General features: G+C 37.5%; 1 protein-coding gene and 1 long non-coding RNA gene across 2 annotated transcripts in view; both read left to right on the plus strand.

Moving 5' to 3' along the window:
• The first annotated feature begins 12,340 nt into the window (after positions 1 to 12,340).
• LOC140140129 (allatostatin-A receptor-like) overlaps positions 12,341 to 19,655 on the plus strand; it is a 29,496-nt gene continuing 22,181 nt past the window's right edge. The window contains exon 1 of the mRNA XM_072161969.1: positions 12,341 to 12,680. Coding sequence (XP_072018070.1) covers positions 12,341 to 12,680 — 340 coding nt within the window. The remainder of the gene's footprint in view (positions 12,681 to 19,655) is intronic.
• On the plus strand, positions 13,173 to 18,426 carry LOC140146104 (uncharacterized). Its single transcript, XR_011858188.1, has 3 exons — positions 13,173 to 13,585; positions 16,057 to 16,150; positions 18,287 to 18,426. It is a non-coding gene; the product is annotated as an uncharacterized lncRNA (long non-coding RNA).

Genomic DNA, 19,655 nt, shown 5'->3' on the forward strand with positions numbered 1-19,655 from the left:
CTAGATGAGTAAATGGGAGCGTTCACTAAAACAGGAGGAATTACTGAACAGGTAGAATCATTGAAAAGGTAAATTTTATTTATCTGAACCTGACCATCTTTAAGCCTACGTTTCCATTTTAACTTCTTTCTTTCTTTTTAGTTTTTTCTACATGGGCCAATTTTGTTCCATTTAAAAAAAATTCTGCTGCTAAGCTTCCGATTTTCCGTTACCATGTTTTTTTATTTATTCAACCCCGTTCCCGTTATTTTCTAAATCTGTCCTTTCTTACATTTCCATTTTAGCCTCAGTTCTATTTTATTTGCTGCATAGCTTGTGATTTCCCGTTTTCATGTTATTTATTTAATTCTGTCCTCAGTTTAATAGCTTTTTTATTTAAACTTCCTGATTTTATTATAGCTTTTTTTCCCCTTACATTTCCTGAAGAGTTTCTTTCTTTCCTACTTTAGCCTATTTTATTCCCGGTTTCATTTTGTGACTTAGTATAACCCACATACTCGTACAGCCTGTTTGTCCTCATTTTGTTTTCTTTTTTATTTATAGTAGGCCTACCTCTTCATGTTGTTTGTACTTTTTAACACACATCTGTTTCCCGTATTTATTACGCTACGGTCGGTCACCCGTAATATCATTCATTACGTGACTCTGCGTCGTTTACGCGTGCCATGGCGTAGTGCTGCGTTACCCGCGCGGTATCGCTGCGCTACGCGAGCGGCTTGGCATTAGATACGCCCGTGCGACGCGCAGGCCTAGCTTAGTAACTGACTCCTCTTTTGTTTACCTTGGATAGCAACGGACCACATTTTCACTGATTTTGAGGCCAATTCTTGACCGTTTTCAACCAAATAAAGTTTAAACACGTCCCCGTATATTCCTCGATCTCCCGTATGAATTTGGCGACGTTTGCATCGAAACTGACGGAGCCTTTATAGGCATACATAGATAGATAGATACATAGATACATACATACATACATAGATACAACATTCCCCTATTTATAGTAAGACTAGCGGGACACCCGCGCTACGCGCGGGTCCCCGCTAGATGAGTAAATGGGAGCGTTCACTAAAACAGGAGGAATTACTGAACAGGGAGTCATTGAAAAGGTAAATTTTAGTTATCTGAACCTGACCCTCTTTAAGCCCACGTTTCCATTTTAACTTCTTTCTTTCTTTTTAGTTTTTTCTACATGGGCCAATTTTGTTCCATTAAAAAAAAAATTCTGCTGCTAAGCTTCCGATTTTCCGTTACCATGTTTTTTTTTTATTTATTCAACCCCGTTCCCGTTATTTTCTAAATCTGTCCTTTCTTACATTTCCATTTTAGCTTCTATTTTATTTGCTGCATAGCTTGTGATTTCCCGTTTTCATGTTATTTATTTAATTCTGTCCTCAGTTTAATAGCTTTTTTATTTAAACTTCCTGATTTTATTATAGCTTTTTTTTCCCTGACATTTCCTGAAGAGTTTCTTTTTTTCCTTCTTTGGCCTATTTTATTCCCGGTTTCATTTTGTGACTAAGTATAACCCACATACTCGTACAGCCTGTTTGTCCTCATTTTGTTTTCTTTTTTATTTATAGTAGGCCTACCTCTTCATGTTGTTTGTACTTTTTAACACATTGTTTCCCGTATTTATTACGCTACGGTCGTTCACCCGTAATATCATTCATTACGTGACTCTGCGTCGTTTACGCGCCCATTGGCGTAGTGCGCATTACGCACGAGGCGCCGACGCGCTGCCGGCCAGCTGCAGTGACGCGTAGGCTGACAACCGATTTTCATAACAAAAAACCCGTTTTTACCCATATTTTCACTGTTTCTGCAGCCAATTCTTGAACGTTTTCAACCAAATAAAGTTTAAACACGTTCCCGTATATTCATCGATCTCCCGTATGAATTTGGCGACATTTGGATCGAAACTGACGGAGCCTTTATAGTGATACATACATAGATACATACATACATACAACATTCCCCTATTTATAGTAAGACTAGCGGGACACCCGCGCTACGCGCGGGTCCCCGCTAGATGAGTAAATGGGAGCGTTCACTAAAACAGGAGGAATTACTGAACAGGTAGAATCATTGAAAAGGTAAATTTTATTTATCTGAACCTGACCATCCTTAAGCCTACGTTTCCATTTTAACTTCTTTCTTTCTTTTTAGTTTTTTCTACATGGGCCAATTTTGTTCCATTTAAAAAAAAATCTGCTGCTAAGCTTCCGATTTTCCGTTACCATGTTTTTTTATTTATTCAACCCCGTTCCCGTTATTTTCTAAATCTGTCCTTTCTTACATTTCCATTTTAGCTTCTATTTTATTTGCTGCATAGCTTGTGATTTCCCGTTTTCATGTTATTTATTTAATTCTGTCCTCAGTTTAATAGCTTTTTATTTAAACTTCCTGATTTTATTATAGCTTTTTTTCCCCTTACATTTCCTGAAGAGTTTCTTTCTTTCCTTCTTTAGCCTATTTTATTCCCGGTTTCATTTTGTGACTTAGTATAACCCACATACTCGTACAGCCTGTTTGTCCTCATTTTGTTTTCTTTTTTATTTATAGTAGGCCTACCTCTTCATGTTGTTTGTACTTTTAACACACATCTGTTTCCCGTATTTATTACGCTACGGTCGTTCACCCGTAATATCATTCATTACGTGACTCTGCGTCGTTTACGCGTGCCATGGCGTAGTGCTGCGTTACCCGCGCGGTATCGCTGCGCTAGCATTAGATACGCCCGTGCGACGCGCAGGCCTAGCTTAGTAACTGACTCCTCTTTTTGTTTACCTTGGATAGCAACGGACCACATTTTCACTGATTTTGAGGCCAATTCTTGAGCGTTTTCAACCAAATAAAGTTTAAACACGTTCCCGTATATTCATCGATCTCCCGTATGAATTTGGCGACATTTGGATCGAAACTGACGGAGCCTTTATAGGCATACATAGATACATAGATAGATAGATAGATACAACATTTCCCTATTTATAGTAAGACTAGCGGGACACCCGCGCTACGCGCGGGTCCCCGCTAGGTGAGTAAATGGGAGAGCGTTCACTAAAACAGGAGGAATTACTGAACAGGTAGAATCATTGAAATTTTATTTATCTGAACCTGACCCTCCTTAAGCCTACGTTTCCATTTGAACTTTCTTTCTTTTTAGTTTCTTCTACATGGGCCAATTTTGTTCCATTTAAAAAATTCTGCTGCTAAGCTTGCGATTTTCCGTTGACCATTTGTTTTTATTTATTCAATCCCGTTCCCGTTATTTTCTAAATCTGTCCTTTCTTACATTTCCCTTTAAACTTCTTTTTTTATTTGCTGCATAGCTTGTGATTTCCCGTTTTCATGTTATCTATTTAATTCTGTCCTCAGTTTAATAGCCTTTTTATTTAAATTTCCTGATCTTATTATAGCTTTCTTACATTTCCTGAAGAACCCACATACTCGTACAGCCTGTTTGTCCTCATTTTGTTTTCTTTTTTATTTATAGTAGGCCTACCTCTTCATGTTGTTTGTACTTTTTAACACATCTTTTTCCCGTATTTATCCGTATTTATCATGTCCACTGGTCTCTGGCTCGCAAGTCGTGTGGCTCTGCGCCGTTTACGCGTGCTATGGCGTAGTTCGCATTACGCACGCAGCGCCGACGCGCTGCCGGCCAGCTGCAGTGACGCGTAGGCCGACAACCGATTTTCATAACAAACAACCCGTTTTTACCCATATTTTCACTGTTTTTGCAGCCAATTCTTGACCGTTTTCAACCAAATAAAGTTTAAACACGTTCCCGTATATTCATCGATCTCCTGTATGAATTTGGCGACATTTGGATCGAAACTGACGGAGCCTTTATAGCATACATAGATAGATACATAGATACATAGATACATACAACATTCCCCTATTTATAGTAAGACTAGCGGGACACCCGCGCTACGCGCGGGTCCCCGCTAGATGAGTAAATGGGAGCGTTCACTAAAACAGGAGGAATTACTGAACAGGTAGAATCATTGCAAAGGTAAATTATATTTATCTGAACCTGACCCTCTTTAAGCCTACGTTTCCATTTTAACTTCTTTCTTTCTTTTTAGTTTTTTCTACATGGGCCAATTTTGTTCCATTTAAAAAAAAAAAAAAGCTTCTGCTGCTAAGCTTCCGATTTTCCGTTACCATGTTTTTTATTTATTCAACCCCGTTCCCGTTATTTTCTAAATCTGTCCTTTCTTACATTTCCATTTTAGCTTCTATTTTATTTGCTGCATAGCTTGTGATTTCCCGTTTTGATGTTATTTATTTAATTCTGTCCTCAGTTTAATAGCTTTTTTATTTAAACTTCCTGATTTTATTATAGCTTTTTTCCCCTTACATTTCCTGAAGAGTTTCTTTCTTTCCTTCTTTAGCCTATTTTATTCCCGGTTTCATTTTGTGACTAAGTATAACCCACATACTCGTACAGCCTGTTTGTCCTCATTTTGTTTTCTTTTTTATTTATAGTAGGCCTACCTCTTCATGTTGTTTGTACTTTTTAACACACATTCTGTTTCCCGTATTTATTACTCTACGGTCGTTTACCCGTAATATCATTCATTACGTGACTCTGCGTCGTTTACGCGTGCCATGGCGTAGTGCTGCGTTACCCGCGCGGTATCGCTGCGCTACGCGAGCGGCTTGGCATTAGATACGCCCGTGCGACGCGCAGGCCTATAGCTTAGTAACGGACTCCTTTTTTTGTTTACCTTGGATAGCAACGGACCACATTTTCACTGATTTTGAGGCCAATTCTTGACCGTTTTCAACCAAATAAAGTTTAAACACGTTCCCGTATATTCATCGATCGCCCGTATGAATTTGGCGACATTTGGATCGAAACTGACGGAGCCTTTATAGCATACATAGATAGATAGATACATAGATACATACAACATTTCCCTATTTATAGTAAGATGCAGCATTGTTATGGTAAATGATAGTACAACTCATTGTTGCTAATGTCAAACTTGTCAAAGTGATTGTGATTTTGATTGTATGACGAGAACATGATTATTATAGTGTCCGCTTCATTTACCTACGTCATCAGCCAAACGGGGGGAGAACACGTACGCTTAAAACGGAGGAAGAACACGTACGAGTCTGAACTTCACCCACACAATTTCTCCTTTTTCAGGAGAAATACGCATAAAAAAATTGCAGCAAGTGTCAAATTGTAATGTAATAATTATTCTCTTCGCATAGAGATAAACTTGTTTTTGCAATAGACCTGCCCTTTAATACTGTACTTATACATAAAAACTCCCAATTATTTATAGGTGTCATTGTTTGCTTAAATGTTATATTTGGCAAACAAGGGGGCTGTATGACTTCTGTAATGACTATTGGCTACTGTCAGTATCGCCCATTTTTGGAGTTTCACAATTTTATCCAAATATGTTTTGCACGTGATTCCCCAAATCAATATTCCATCTTACTATAAATAGGGAAATGTTGTATGTATCTATCTATGTATGCTATAAAGGCTCTGTCAGTTTCGATCCAAATGTCGCCAAATTCATACGGGAGATCGATGAATATACGGGAACGTGTTTAAACTTTATTTGGTTGAAAACGGTCAAGAATTGGCCTCAAAATCAGTGAAAATGTGGTACGTTGCTATGCTGGGTAAACAAAAAAGGGAGTCAGTTGTCAAGCTAGCCCGTGCGCGTCGTACGGGCGTATCTAATGCCAAGTCGCTCGCGTAGCGCAGCGATAGCGCGCGGGGAACGCAGCACTACGCCATGTCGCGCGTAAACGACGCAGAGTCGCGCAATGAATGATAATACGGGTGAACGACCGACCGTAGGCGTAATAAATACGGGGAAAAGATGTGTGTTAAAAAGTACAAACAACATGAAGAGGTAGGCCTACTGTAATTAAAAAAGAAAACAAAATGAGGACAAACAGGTAGGCCTACGCAGTCGGAGGGCCATCATGCGCGTTTTCCGTTAAAGGTCAAATTATTAACGGACGCGACCTTGGCAAAAATGACCGTCGCACTCTTGGGTATGCTTTTTACTTTTCCCGCGGAAAATTTCGATTTGAAATGTATCGTATTATGTGTAGCCAATCATCTTGGGCAATTAACAAATAAGTTTTATTAGAAAATATCTTCACAATTCTCTACTTGATTTCCATTTTGTCTACTTTTGTCGTTAGAATTCGTGATTTTTGCGTTTGCTTTACCTTCCAATTTATTTTCGTTGCTAAGGACTTCTAACCCGGATATTTTCTGTCTTAACGCTTTAATCATTCTAATTTTTAGCCAGACAAGTAATTTCAACCTTTATCTATCGATTAGTCTTTGTCCCAAATTTTGAACTTAAAATTCTAAATTGTTATAATAGTTTAAATTGGTTACCCAGATTAGGCCCATCGACGAAAATTAAGTAAACAACTTCATAACAATACCGCGTGACTTGACACCATGAACGAGTACACGCGCGTGACTTTGTTGCGCCCAAGCGCGCCATTCATCTGCGTTCAGTGAAATACGCGCGCGCAGTTTAACACTGCTCGCATGAACCTTCTCAATGCTGTTGTCGCATGGCCTACTGTTTACTGGTATTTTTCCGTCTTGTAAAATACCCTTTTCATCCCGGCAGGTTTTTGTCTTAACCAACCAAAAATCTTGATTTTTTAATATGAGGATAATAAGCCATGTTTCTAATCATATGCAAATTCCTGATTTATGAACTCGCACCATTTTTAAAATAACGCAGTTTTTCTTACTCTTTTATCTCAATTCATGACAAAAATGTGTGTTTATGTGCCCATATCATATTCCTTGCAAAGTTACGGTATTTTTTGTGAACATATATGGAATGTTGAAAGCCTTTCTTGTAGTTATATATAAAATATATAGCTATTAGGAGTTGTAGAGAGAAATTTGGAAGCTTTTAAAACTGCAACCCAAACCAAGCAAATTTAAATTTTCGTTGTGTGCGTATTCATAGCGTACAGTTTAATAATAGCGCGTCAAAGTTGAATGGCCCTCCAACTGTACGAGTATGTGGGTTAGCCTATAGTTAGTCACAGTAAGAAAATGAAAACGGGAATAAAATAGGCTAAAGAAGGAAAGAATAATAAAATCTAATAAAATTAGATGATTTAAATAAAAAAAGCTATTAAACTGAGGACAGAACTAAATAAATAACATGAAAACGGGAAATCACAAGCTAAGCAGCAAATAAAAAAATGAAGTCAACAGGGAAATGTAAGAAAGGACAGATTTAGAAAATAATGGGAACGGGATTGAGTAAATAAAAAACATGGTAACGGAAATTTGCAAGCTTAGCAGCAAAATGTTTTTAAAAAATGGAACAAAATTGGCCCATGTAGAAGAAACTAAAAAGAAAGAAAGAAGCTAAAATGGAAACTTAGGCTTAACGAGGGTCAGACTCAGATAAATGAAATTTACCTTTTCAATGATTCTACCTGTTCAGTAATTCCTCCGTTTTAGTGAACGCTCCCATTTACTCACCTAGCGGGGACCCGCGCGTAGCGCGGGTGTCCCGCTAGTCTATAACAAATTACCGAGTTGCAAAACTTTTCGGGATAAAAACTCGAACGGAGGTGACGCAACTGCAAATTTCACTTTTGCAAACCGAATCATTCACCGAGTTACGCTGCATATTCACCTCATTTTTAACAATCTTAGTGATTAAAGTCTAAAAATTAGCAAAAATAAATGAGCAAAAATAGTTTTAAAAATATCCAGGGACCTCAAAATAGTGGGCATCAGTTACCATGTCCGCCTAATAACTACATCGCGTCAAACAAACAAATACTGCGTCGTCCCAAACAACAAAACGTGTATCATTTAATTCGCGTCATCTCGCGACATCGCGTCAACACGCTGCCTCTAAAGCAAGTGGGAATATTAAGCACGGGAAAATCAAAATGAGTGAGGGGAGTGCATGGGTGCCATGGGTTGGTGATATTATTTAACAATCCGCGATGCATGGGTGACCATCAGACTTTGCGAACATGGCAAAAATACAAATTAATAGCCGTTGTAAATTTTTTGAGCATAGGACCCCGTGATAGGACCTACTTATACTGACTTAAAATTGTACATTTTACGTTTCACATTTTTAGCAGTTGACTAGGAAGAAGTACTAAAACCATGATACTAGGGACAGATAAGAGGAGATCGGATAAGAGAGAGAAGAGGGATGTGAGCTAAAGGGGGAACAGTGGAAAGAACGGGAGGATAGGGGACAACACGGGGGGGGGGCAACAGAAGAAGAAGTTGATTAAAATGAATTAAATGAAACGACTGATCAATCGGTGATAAATTAGGGAGCTGGTAAAATTGTTCGCATCAAAACTCGGAGGGTGGTGATGCACTTGGAAAATTGCATTTATTTACGAACCGCGAAAGACGGGTGACCGCTAGTCTATAACAAATTACCGAGTTGCAAAACTTTTCGTGATAAAAACTCGAACGGTGGTGATGCAACTGCAAATTTCACTTTTGCAAACCTAATCATTCACCGAGTTACGCTGCATATTCACCTCATTTTTTTCAAACTTAGTGAGTAAAGTTTAAAAATGAGCAAAAACTGCTTTAAAAAATATCCAGGGACCTCAAAATAGTGAGCTTCAGTTACTATGTCCGCTAACAACTGCATCGCGTCAAACAAAAAATCTTGCGTCTTTGCGTATCAACACGGCGCGTCAAACAAGAAAACGCGTATCTTTTAGTTCGCGTCATCTCGCGACATCGCGTATCAACACGCTGCCTCTGAAGCAAGTAGGAATGATAAACACGAGGAAATTCAAAATGAGTGAGGAGAGTGAATGGGTGCCATGGGTTGACGATATTATTTAACAATCCGCGATGCAAATTAGCCGTTATAATTATAAACTTTCACATTCACAAAGTTTTTAGCAGTCGACTAGGAGAAATAATAAAACAATGATACTATGAACAGATAGGAGGCAGAGCGGATAAAAGGGAGAAGAGGATTTGAGCTAAAGGGGAACAGTGGAAAGAACGGGAGGATACCGATGAACGGTATGGGACAACACGTGGGGGGGAAGTTGATTTAAATGAATTAAATAAAATGACTTATCAATCGGTAATAAATTAGGGAGTTAGTAAAATTGTTCGCAATAAAAACTCGGAGTGCATGGGTGCCATGGGTTGGCGATATTAGGAAGAAGTACTAAAACCATGATACTATGGACAGATAAGAGGCAGAGCGGATAAGAGGGAGAAGAGGGATGTGAGCTAAAGGGGGGAACAGTAGAAAGAACGGGAGGATAGGGGACAACACGGGGGGAAACAAAGAAGAAGTTGATTAAAATGAATTCAATAAAACGACTTATCAATCGGTAATAAATAAGGGAGTTGTTCGCAATAAAATTAAAACTTGGAGGCTGGTGATGCATTTGTAAAATTTTATTTATTTACGAACCGCGAAAGACGGGTGACCGCTAGTAGTTCAAATAAGGTTGAATAAAGGTACAATATATGGTCGAATCCAACCAAAAGTGTCCACGGGCCAAAAATAAAAAGTCCGAAATAAAAATGTCTCCACAATGTTTTCCTTGTGCCCATTGAGTAATGAGATATTGGCCTTATAGGAGCCAAAAGAGCCATTACTAATCTTGAAAAATAAGTCCAGGACGTGTGATAGTAAATGTGATATCAAAACCCAATGTTACCTACGAATACCACTAGGATGCGTTCACTATCGCAATACTAATCAACCTAAAACAAATGGAATATTCCCATTAATGCTTTTTTCGTGTAATGTAGACCACAGGGTGTCAGGAAAATGCTAACTCAACCAGAAAATATTTGTTTTTATTTTTATAACGCGATCAATATGACCTTAGTCAATTTATGCTAGTTTATTTTTGAAAATGAAGTTTAGGTCAGTTTCTGTATTTTATTTATCAAATGAGTATGAATCAATTTACACATTGTATAAGAACGAGTATGATATATGTTTTCAAGAATATTAGGAATTATACGCATACACCTAACGCTTTATACAATGAAAAGGTGAAGAAACCCGGGTATTCGTAGGTAACATGAGCGATTTAACAATATCTATATTGAGTTTATAGGTTTAAATTTTGCTATTATGGTAATGAATTAATAAAATGGTAGTTTTAGATCTCTTTCAGATGGTACGTCCAAATGAATAAATGCTATTACCTTAGATCAAACAATTTTTGATGCTTTTAGCAAGATTTTGACCACTTCATTTTGATATACAAGTAGTTAATCAGCAATTTTACATAGTAAATAATTGTTGAATGAATCCGTATATGGGTAATAATAGTGTCCTGGGGTACCGCTTAAAGTTTTTGACAATTAATTTCCATTGGTAGGGACACTTCATTACACATGTCATGTATTATGCTGTATTCGTAAGTAACATTTCAGTATTTGTAGGTAAGAATTAGACTTTTGGTAGATATCGCAATCAAAGCTTCATTTTATAAAGCACTTTGAATGTATTATTTTCTTTATGTGCGTTTATTGATACTTTAGACCCTATCATGTATTAATAATGTCGGTTCACAGCGGTTGAAAGAGGATTGAAGTAAGAAACAAAGGCACTAAAGTGACTTTAATTTGCTTAATTGCACACAAATCGCTTAAAACCGTTATTGCAGACTTGTGAAGTCCATCTTGGAGTCAGTTACGTCTTGTGGCCTTTCGTTTGAGGGCAACTACAATTAGCTTAATACCAGGGTCCATCAATGTGTTGTCTAGATCATGAGACAATGAGAACAGTCGTTTTTCCATGGTATTCGTAGGTAACCTTAGCGAAAACGTCAAAAGTTACCTTCGAATAAATCAATTTGGACACAAATTACTAAGAAACCAGAAGGTCGGTAAACATTTAAAATGAAGCACATATGACAGTTGACAAATCCAAGTATTTATCCCTTCTAATCTTCTTTGAATCTGATTTTTCTTTCAAATGAGCAGACCGTCGTCTATTTCAGTACATATTTTTCACCAATTAAGCCGTATTCAGTTTTGCATGGTGGGCATGTATGTGAATTCGCAACTTTCATTGACATATGATTTGATAGCAAACATACAGGCCTTCGTTATGTACCAATATGGGCATTGGCATGAATGGCGGTGTTTCACAATACTGTCATGATAAACAAAGTGTATTCGTAGGTAACATTCGGTTACCGAAATTTACCTACGAATACTTGCTTTTATTGTTGACATCTCAGAAATATTTAAACGCAGGTTATTGAAACTTGGTAGAAATAAAGAGTGTATTACCCTGCACCTATTGCTTAACTATTGTTTACTATTCTCTCACTTTGTGGAAATGGCACAGCTTTTAACATGTATTCGGAGGTAATGCATATTTTTTACCAAACGTACCTTTGTGCCATTTAGAATTTCTGGCAGCTAAACACAATAATAAAGATGTCCGAATGCAATGCATTTCAGTATTGGACATATCAAAGCTTGTATCAATTGCGCATTTATTAGTGATTTCCATTTTTAAAGATATATCTAGTGCTATGAAAAATTGTATTCGTATGTAATGTAAAAAAATACCACTCAAAAAATTATCACAAAAATTCATAATTATGTACAAATATGTGAAAAATTGAACAGGCAATCTTTGAATACACACCTTTCAGGAAATCAATTTAGATTCAATCCAATGACTTCGTTTCATAACTGATTTAGATGTTTTTAAAAATACTTTAAGAAATATTTGGGTAAAAATAGCATGTTTTGGGGTCTCTGTGTCTAAGTTATTCACAGAAGGGGGTCTTATTATATATGGCGCGAAGCGTATGATCAAGGCGAATAAACACAATACAAAAACGAATGCCAATTGATTAATACTTTTAAGTTATGGCCCTGAAAATGCCGTGTACACTTTTCGTTGGATTCGACCATATGTGCAATGCAATGATACACTGTACACATGTCACCTACTTATTCTGTGACATTAGAAAGTCCAATTTAAAAAATCTAAAATTCAAAAGAAAGCTAAATATACAGCACTTTAATTCAAAACAATGCCACCAATAGTAATGCTATTCATACCTAAAACAATTCCCATTTCCCGGTATAGATCATTCTGGGACACCCTGTATTTCTGCTATGCCGTTTGTTACATGAGCTATCGCACAAAGGCGTATCAATTATTTTCAATCACAATGAATATTAATTAGTTATATCCGATCATATAACCAGACAAATGATATAACAATGTAAGGTTCAGTTGAATAGATCGTTATAAAAGTTGTGATAGGCACTGGAAAGAGTCATAAGATCAGAGTCCTATTGTGCAACGTTATCATGGCATTAGCAACAACTGATTTCAAACATCTTTCGACTAGTGCCAAAAATACTCCGACTACAACTACAGATTTTTCTGAAAATGAAGTGGTTTCCACCGTCTCAATTTTTGACAAGATCTTGGTTGATGACAAAGATTCATTTTCAACCATCACATCTTCAACTGATTTTGGTGATTCTGATATAAAGATTGCCTGGAATAATGTGGAATTTGAGGTGCCGTTTCTTCTTGCCGTTGCGATTTTAGGAGTTCTTGGTAATGCTCTGGTGTTGGCTGTTTATTTGCAAAAGCGAAATCGGAAATCCAATGCCGCACTTTACATCATCAACTTAGCCATAGGTATGTGAACAAGGTTCCCATAATATTTGTTTCTTTTCCCTTTTTTTCCCTTCTCAAGTTGGTAGCGGTATTATGCCTACTATTCATAACCTCATTAATAAACGCGATGCGTGCGATCCAATCATATTTTATTATTTGCAAAAACGCGAACGCAAATCGAGGTCATTAATATCTCACAATTGACCGCAAAATGCGTAATTGTTCCAATGTCGCACACAATTGACTTCCGCGTTCGCCGTATTGTGCGTCCAACAAACTGCGCGCGCGCTGGCTGCCGTATTTGGATTGCGCGCTACCATATTTGCACAGATTCTGATACGCACTTTTGTTATTGGTCGTTCTGTTTTAGCCTGATCGATTTTTGGAAAGGGAAGATGTAAAAAACATCTATTTTTATAAACTTTTGAGCAAAATTTGGTGTTATTTTGTAAGGTGAAGAGATTAAAGTGACGGTTATGAATGAGGTTAATAACTTTGCATCGGTAATCACCCCTGTCCGAACGCGATTTTTTATATAGCGCCGCCAAATTTGGCGAAATCGTGTGTTCGATTCATTGGGCATGTTGGGCGGATTGTCTCAGATTGTATGCGCCCAATCTAGTCTCTGTTTCATGTCGCAAAAACGTACGTGTATTTGTAGTGAGCAGAATCAAGCCGGTCGCGGAGACTAGGCCATTGTTGTGTTTACATGTTTTTTGATTTTCAATCAGCTGTTTTCGTATTGAAAATGCCTTGGCCAACGAATGGAGCATAAATTTGCTTTGCCTTTGCGGCGGCGGAGATTTATATTACCTACACCGACTGTGTACATTATACACAGTCACAGCTATGACACTTGACAGCGACAGTCACATGTAGATCATCATGATGCCGTCATGTAAACAGTAACATGATGATGAAGGAAAGTAAGCTTAAAATTATTTGTCTTTTCGTCGTGTTGTTACTTAACCCAGTCGCTCATAAATGCAGACACAACACCACACAACATTGAGTTTTTTATCAAACAAAAGAGCAAAAGAGGAACCATATTTTATTTTATGCAGTCCAGTCGACATGTACCTAGCCCTACGGTACTTGAAGTTTGTACATATTTCATATGACAATTTACTTTTAGAATTATTCATTTCATTTCATTTTTATTTATACACAGGAAAGCCCAGATCAGCCCTTGAGCTGATGTCCCTGTAGCCGACACATCATGGCCCTATTGGTTCCTTCCTCGCCATACATGTATAGGGCCATGACTTCCATAGTATTGGAAAAAACGAGGCACTGAGGCAGTTGAACCGTGAACTCATGTCGTAATTTCAAAGGTTCACCCTGCATTCACAAAAGTACTCACATACGTTCAGTTTTGTGATTATAATCCGGGTTATAATCCGTAAAAATACAATGTAACACTATGAAGACTTCCTGCGCATCTCTTTTCATTAAATCTGCATTTCACAGCAAAAAATGAAATTTATTCGCCACCATGGCCACCGTGTTATCTGTAGACTATGAGATATTAATGTTGTTATGGTGACGATCGCTACGGTCACAGTCACAAATTGAAATTTGGTCATTTTACAGTCTTACCTTAAATTTTCACACATGCACCAAATATGTTTTGTTTAAAAGTCTTATTTTCATGTGAGGAGGAAGTGATATTTTGTTAATAAAATTTGATACTGTGTACCCTGGACCAGATAGGCTCAGACCTTTGTACGGAGAAGGACAGTGGAAATCGTAGTGATGGAGGTGCGAGTACCTTGGGCTAGTGTCTCTGGGGCCGTGTTGCAACTTCGAATTTGCTCGAGAAGTCTAGCCAAGAAATTGCTCACCGATACATGTAGCTTCACATTCTAGGCTAGAGACCATTGCATTCAAAATCTAGTCGGATTCGCTGAAGCATGACACCGTGTAAAGCAATGGAAGTTCAGAAGTAAACACAGCCGACTCATCAAAATAACTTTCATTCAAATTTAGACATTCAGAATCAATAACCTCTGGTGAAAAAACTTGCACGCTGTCCGACCGAAAAAGCGATAGCAAAGCACTCTAGCATCGAATGCGTAACTATCCTGTGCAAATACAAAGCTAGAGTTCTCCAGTATCTTCAAATTTGCACACGATAGTTACGTATTCGATGCTACTTGCTAAAGTGCGTTGGTATCGTTTTTCAGTCGGACAACAGTACAATTTTTGCACCAGAAATTTATTTATTCTGTTAATATTGAAGTGGATGAAAGTCATTTCGATTAGTCAACTGTATCTTTTGAGCAAGATTTGCCTGTTTTGGACAATCTAAAATTTTGCTGAGTGAAGTGTAATTTTAGCAACATTTTTGATGCAATATGCTTGGTTTAGGGTTTCTCTAGATACCGAAGTCAATTTGTGCGAAATTCCTTCCCACAATGCAATAAGCGTTTTGCATAACAATAGATACAGTTCGGAGGTTAATCAATATTCTTTGTTATGCAATATGCATATTTTTTGCATTGTTTTTAGTAATTTCGGCACAAATTGACTTCCGGTAGAGAACCCTAACTCCGCATATTGCCTGTCGTAATCGGCTGTGTTTACTTCTGAACTTACATTGCTTTTCACGGCATAATGCTTCACTGCTTCAGCGAATCCGACTACATGTAGATTTTGAATGCAATGGTCTCTACTACTCTCATAGCCTAGTAGAATGTGAAACAAATTTGTATTGAAATTTGGAAAATTTGGAACAAGAACAAGAATTTTGCTCCATTTTTCCAAATTTTCTACTCGATGACCCCTTTTTTGAAATCCGGTGTTGGTCGCATTGCATTCTCTAAATTCACTAAATTTTCATAAATCAACCGTGTAATTGAATGGGATTATTTTGAAATTTTAAAAGCGCTTGAAATATCACAAACAAATAGGCCTATGTAAATAAATAATATAAATACAAGCTAAAACCGTTGGGGTTCGATAATGAACCCCACAAAACTAACCTAGTATATGGAAAATGTCATGCGGCCGGGCGGTTTCACAAGTTCCTGGCTCGATCATGCCATTCGCCGCCTGTTTGAAATCTTACACCCAATGACCATCTTTTTTCAAAATATTATACCCAAATGAACCCCTTTTTAATTTGCTTGTACCCAACAACCCCCTTTTTAAAATAATGTTTTGTACCCGATAGGCCCCTACTTCATGATGCCGATAGGCACATACTCGACACTTCTAAAGTTTAGTGCCCCTCCCCCCCCCGGATTTGAGGCCTACAAAATTTGTTATCTTTAATTTCAGCCGAATATACTAGCTGGTACTAGTATATTCACAACACTGAAATAATAAAACACAAACAAATTGACACCCAGCATTGAGTGACATTGACATACTACGTATGGATTTATTATTTCAGATTTTGAAAACATATACTCTGGTGAACTGGTCCAAATCATAGAAAAGACATGACAGAGAGAAGACCGACACTTGTAAACAAAGATACAATTTAGGTGAGTTATTTCTGCGAATATTTTTGCATTCCATAATTACTTAATTCAGGACCATCACCATGGGGGGCAGGGCTGTCAACTTTTGAAATTGCTTGGCGTGAGACAGAGGCGTGCGGGCTTAGCCGACTCAATGTTCATTTTGTACCACGATTATTTGAGCCACGGTGCTCGATAATGTGAGCGGCGGGGGTTATTAGGAGTAACAAATTATTCATGACGATGTGTGCGATTTTACTCATTATCCAGCTTTTTGCGTGAGATTTACTTCCTAGGCGTGAGATTATACTACCTTGGCGTGAGACCGTGAGAAAGTGACCCAATGCGTGAGACTCACGGCCAATGCGTGAGAGTTGACAGCCCTGATGGGGGGTGGTGTATGAGGTATTTTCAATGACTTGTTGTTTTAAAGCAGGAATAGCGGCATGCCATAGGTTCCAGAGTAGTGCATGATACTCTTTGATTTAAAAAAAAATCAGAAAAATATAAAAAATAAGTTTTTTAACAATTTTGAAGTGTATTTTATGTCTGTTGAAATATTTGAAAACATAAAACATGCCAGGAGATCCTTCCTATACCACTTTCAATGGCCAAAACCAGGGCGTCGCTGAATAATATGATTGGGGGGTGTCTGTGTTTTGCAGACGCAAATATTTTTTGACCAATTTTTAATTAGTAACTACTATAACATTCACAATGTCTATTACGTAACAACAACTATTTCAGTAACACATTAAGGGGTACTACACCCCTGTGGTAAATTTGTGACTATTTTTGCATTTTCTCAAAAATAATAACACACTGGTAAGGCCAAAAAAAAAAAAAAAGTTTGTCTCAAACCTCACGAGAAATTTAAAAACAAATGCACAATGGTTTTTGTTTTGTTTTTATTCCCGACTTTTTCATGGTATTTTGATAAAAAGTCTGATTTTCACCGATTTTTTTCTGGAAAAAACTTTAAAAAAAAAAAAATTTTGAAATAAAAAAAAATTCCGCATTTCTTTTTTGTCAAATCGCATGCGATTTTACAAACGCAGCATAAAGCTTTGAGACAAACCTTTTTTTTTTTTGCCTCATAAAAGTTATGTATATTATTGGGGCAAGGAATCAAATTACTACACTGAAATTTCAATGACTCAAGACAAGCGGTTCAGTATATATGATAGGAAACGAGGTACTACTAGCGGTACCTTAATTCTTATCATAAATAACAAACCGCTTGTCTTGGGTCACTGAAATTCCAGTGTAGTAATTGGATTCCTTGCCCCTATTATATACATAACTTTTACCAGTTAACAGTTACCACTGTGTTATTAGTTTTTAGAAAAATGCAAAAATAGACACAAATTTTCTAGGGTGTAGTACCCCTTAATCTTATGTCTCTTGCAATTTGCCGACAATCACATAGCTTTGACTACATTTGCCGACAATCACATGGTTTTGACGACAACTGCCAATTTTTGCCGACAAAATTGTGTATGGAGGGTGTTGCACCCCCATACCCCCACTAGCGTCACCCCTGGCTAAACCACAAGCTTCCAGGGACCCCGAACCCCACCCATGAGATGCTACGCTATATTTGATTAGTGGCATTGTGCACAATTGTGGTGACACAGTACAACAAAAGCTTTTCATACACTCCTATCAAAGCAGTCAATCAGAAAAACTGTTAGAAAAGTACGCGAAATGCATTGATTGTGTATAATGTGCACTCTGCATACTACGTGCAGCGTTTCGTGCTCGTTCACATCGCTTAGGATTCATTCATTTTTCGGGTGGGTTGATGCATTTATATTTGTTTCTATTTTCCCATATTTTACTGTGATAATTTGTATTTTCAGCAAGAATCTTAGTTTTTTTCTTCTCTTGTATGAAATAGATTAATGTATTTGTTGCTGGATAAATTAGGCAAAATAATGCAATTATGCTGATGTTGGCGCATCTAATGCACGAGCCCCGAATATTAGATGCATCAACATCAGCATGCGTGCATTATTTTGTCTACTTTCTCTCCGAACAAATAATACACATTCATTATTAGTACATGTAAATATCAATATTTATCAATGTCATGTTGGAATATTGTGTACGAATTGAATCACTGAAATAAATTAATTTACAATATTTGTTTTTTTGCAGCTTCATTCCGACTAATAGGGCCAGCCAGGCAGAAGAACAAGATCACCATGTCAGTTACTACCGAAGAGCTGAAAATTACCTTTGCTACCCCAACCCTGTTTGCAAAGAAGAACAAGATCACCATGTCAGTTACTACCGAGAAGTGCGAAGAGTTGAAAATTACCTTTGGTTTAACAGGGTGTTTCTGGTGCTGAATTTGCTATTAGATGATCCTTTGGCAAAAAATAAAACTTGTCCTCGCACTCTCTGTGGAAGACAGGGTCGGGTTGGTCGATTAAAATAAGAAAGCCAAAACATGTTTTACATCTAGGCATATGCTATTTGGGATATTTATCTATGAAATATACACATGCGCAATGTGCACAGGGACAATATATGCAGGTGAGGTATTCACAGGTGCAATCTGCGCATGTGGTTTATGCTTGAGGGGTATCTGCACATCCATGAGGGGAAATCTGTGCAGGTACTGTATGCGCTTGCACTTGCACAGGGGCAATAAGTGCAGTTCATGTATGCACATGGGCAATCGGCGCATGCACAATGTGCGTATGGGCAATCTGTGCAGGTATAGTACAGGAGCAATTTGCGAAGGTAGTATATCTTGAATGTCAGGTTGGAAGTGTGTGAAAAAACTGTTTAAAAAAAAATAACCAAAGAATAAATGTTTTCCAGATTATTAAAATTAGGGTGGGCCTGGTGAGGACAAGCAATTGAAATGAATTATTTTTTTGTCTTATCTATCCAGGTCAGCAGTAAATACAGAGAACTCAGTAATGCCAAGGACATTGGTCTTCCTATCTTAATGTGGAAAGGACACAAGCATTGCATAATGCATTACAAAATACAACATACTACTTTTTCAAATTCTGTTTTATTTTGACTTTAATAGCTTATATTGTACAAATTGTATAGAATATGAACTTATTTTGACTACAGCCATGTATGTACCAATCACAGGTATAAAAGGTTTGGAAAATCAACATTATTAAGCTACTTGCATGGTTCCGCCATAGTGCACAATGTACAGGGAGAGCCTTGAACATACATGAAAGGAAGAATTACATAACCTTACGCAGAATGTTATACAACAATTCCCATTCATGTATGCTGCCAGTTCGAGGCTCTCCCCTGTACATTGTACACTATGGCGGAACCATGCAAGTAGCGAATAATGTTGATTTTCCAAACCTTTTATACCTGTGATTGGTACATACATGGCTTTCTGATCTTGGATCTTTGTACGTAGCATGATAGAACATCTACTTTGTTTGGCTTATAATTTGCAAGAATGACTAGCTTACTTACACTTGTTTATGTGCAACTAGCATAGGTGCTTCGCCCGACCATGTGCATGCCATTCTATATCAAT

The sequence above is a fragment of the Amphiura filiformis genome, chromosome 2 (genome assembly GCF_039555335.1).
Source record: "Amphiura filiformis chromosome 2, Afil_fr2py, whole genome shotgun sequence".
NCBI classification, from domain to species: Eukaryota; Metazoa; Echinodermata; class Ophiuroidea; order Amphilepidida; family Amphiuridae; genus Amphiura; species Amphiura filiformis.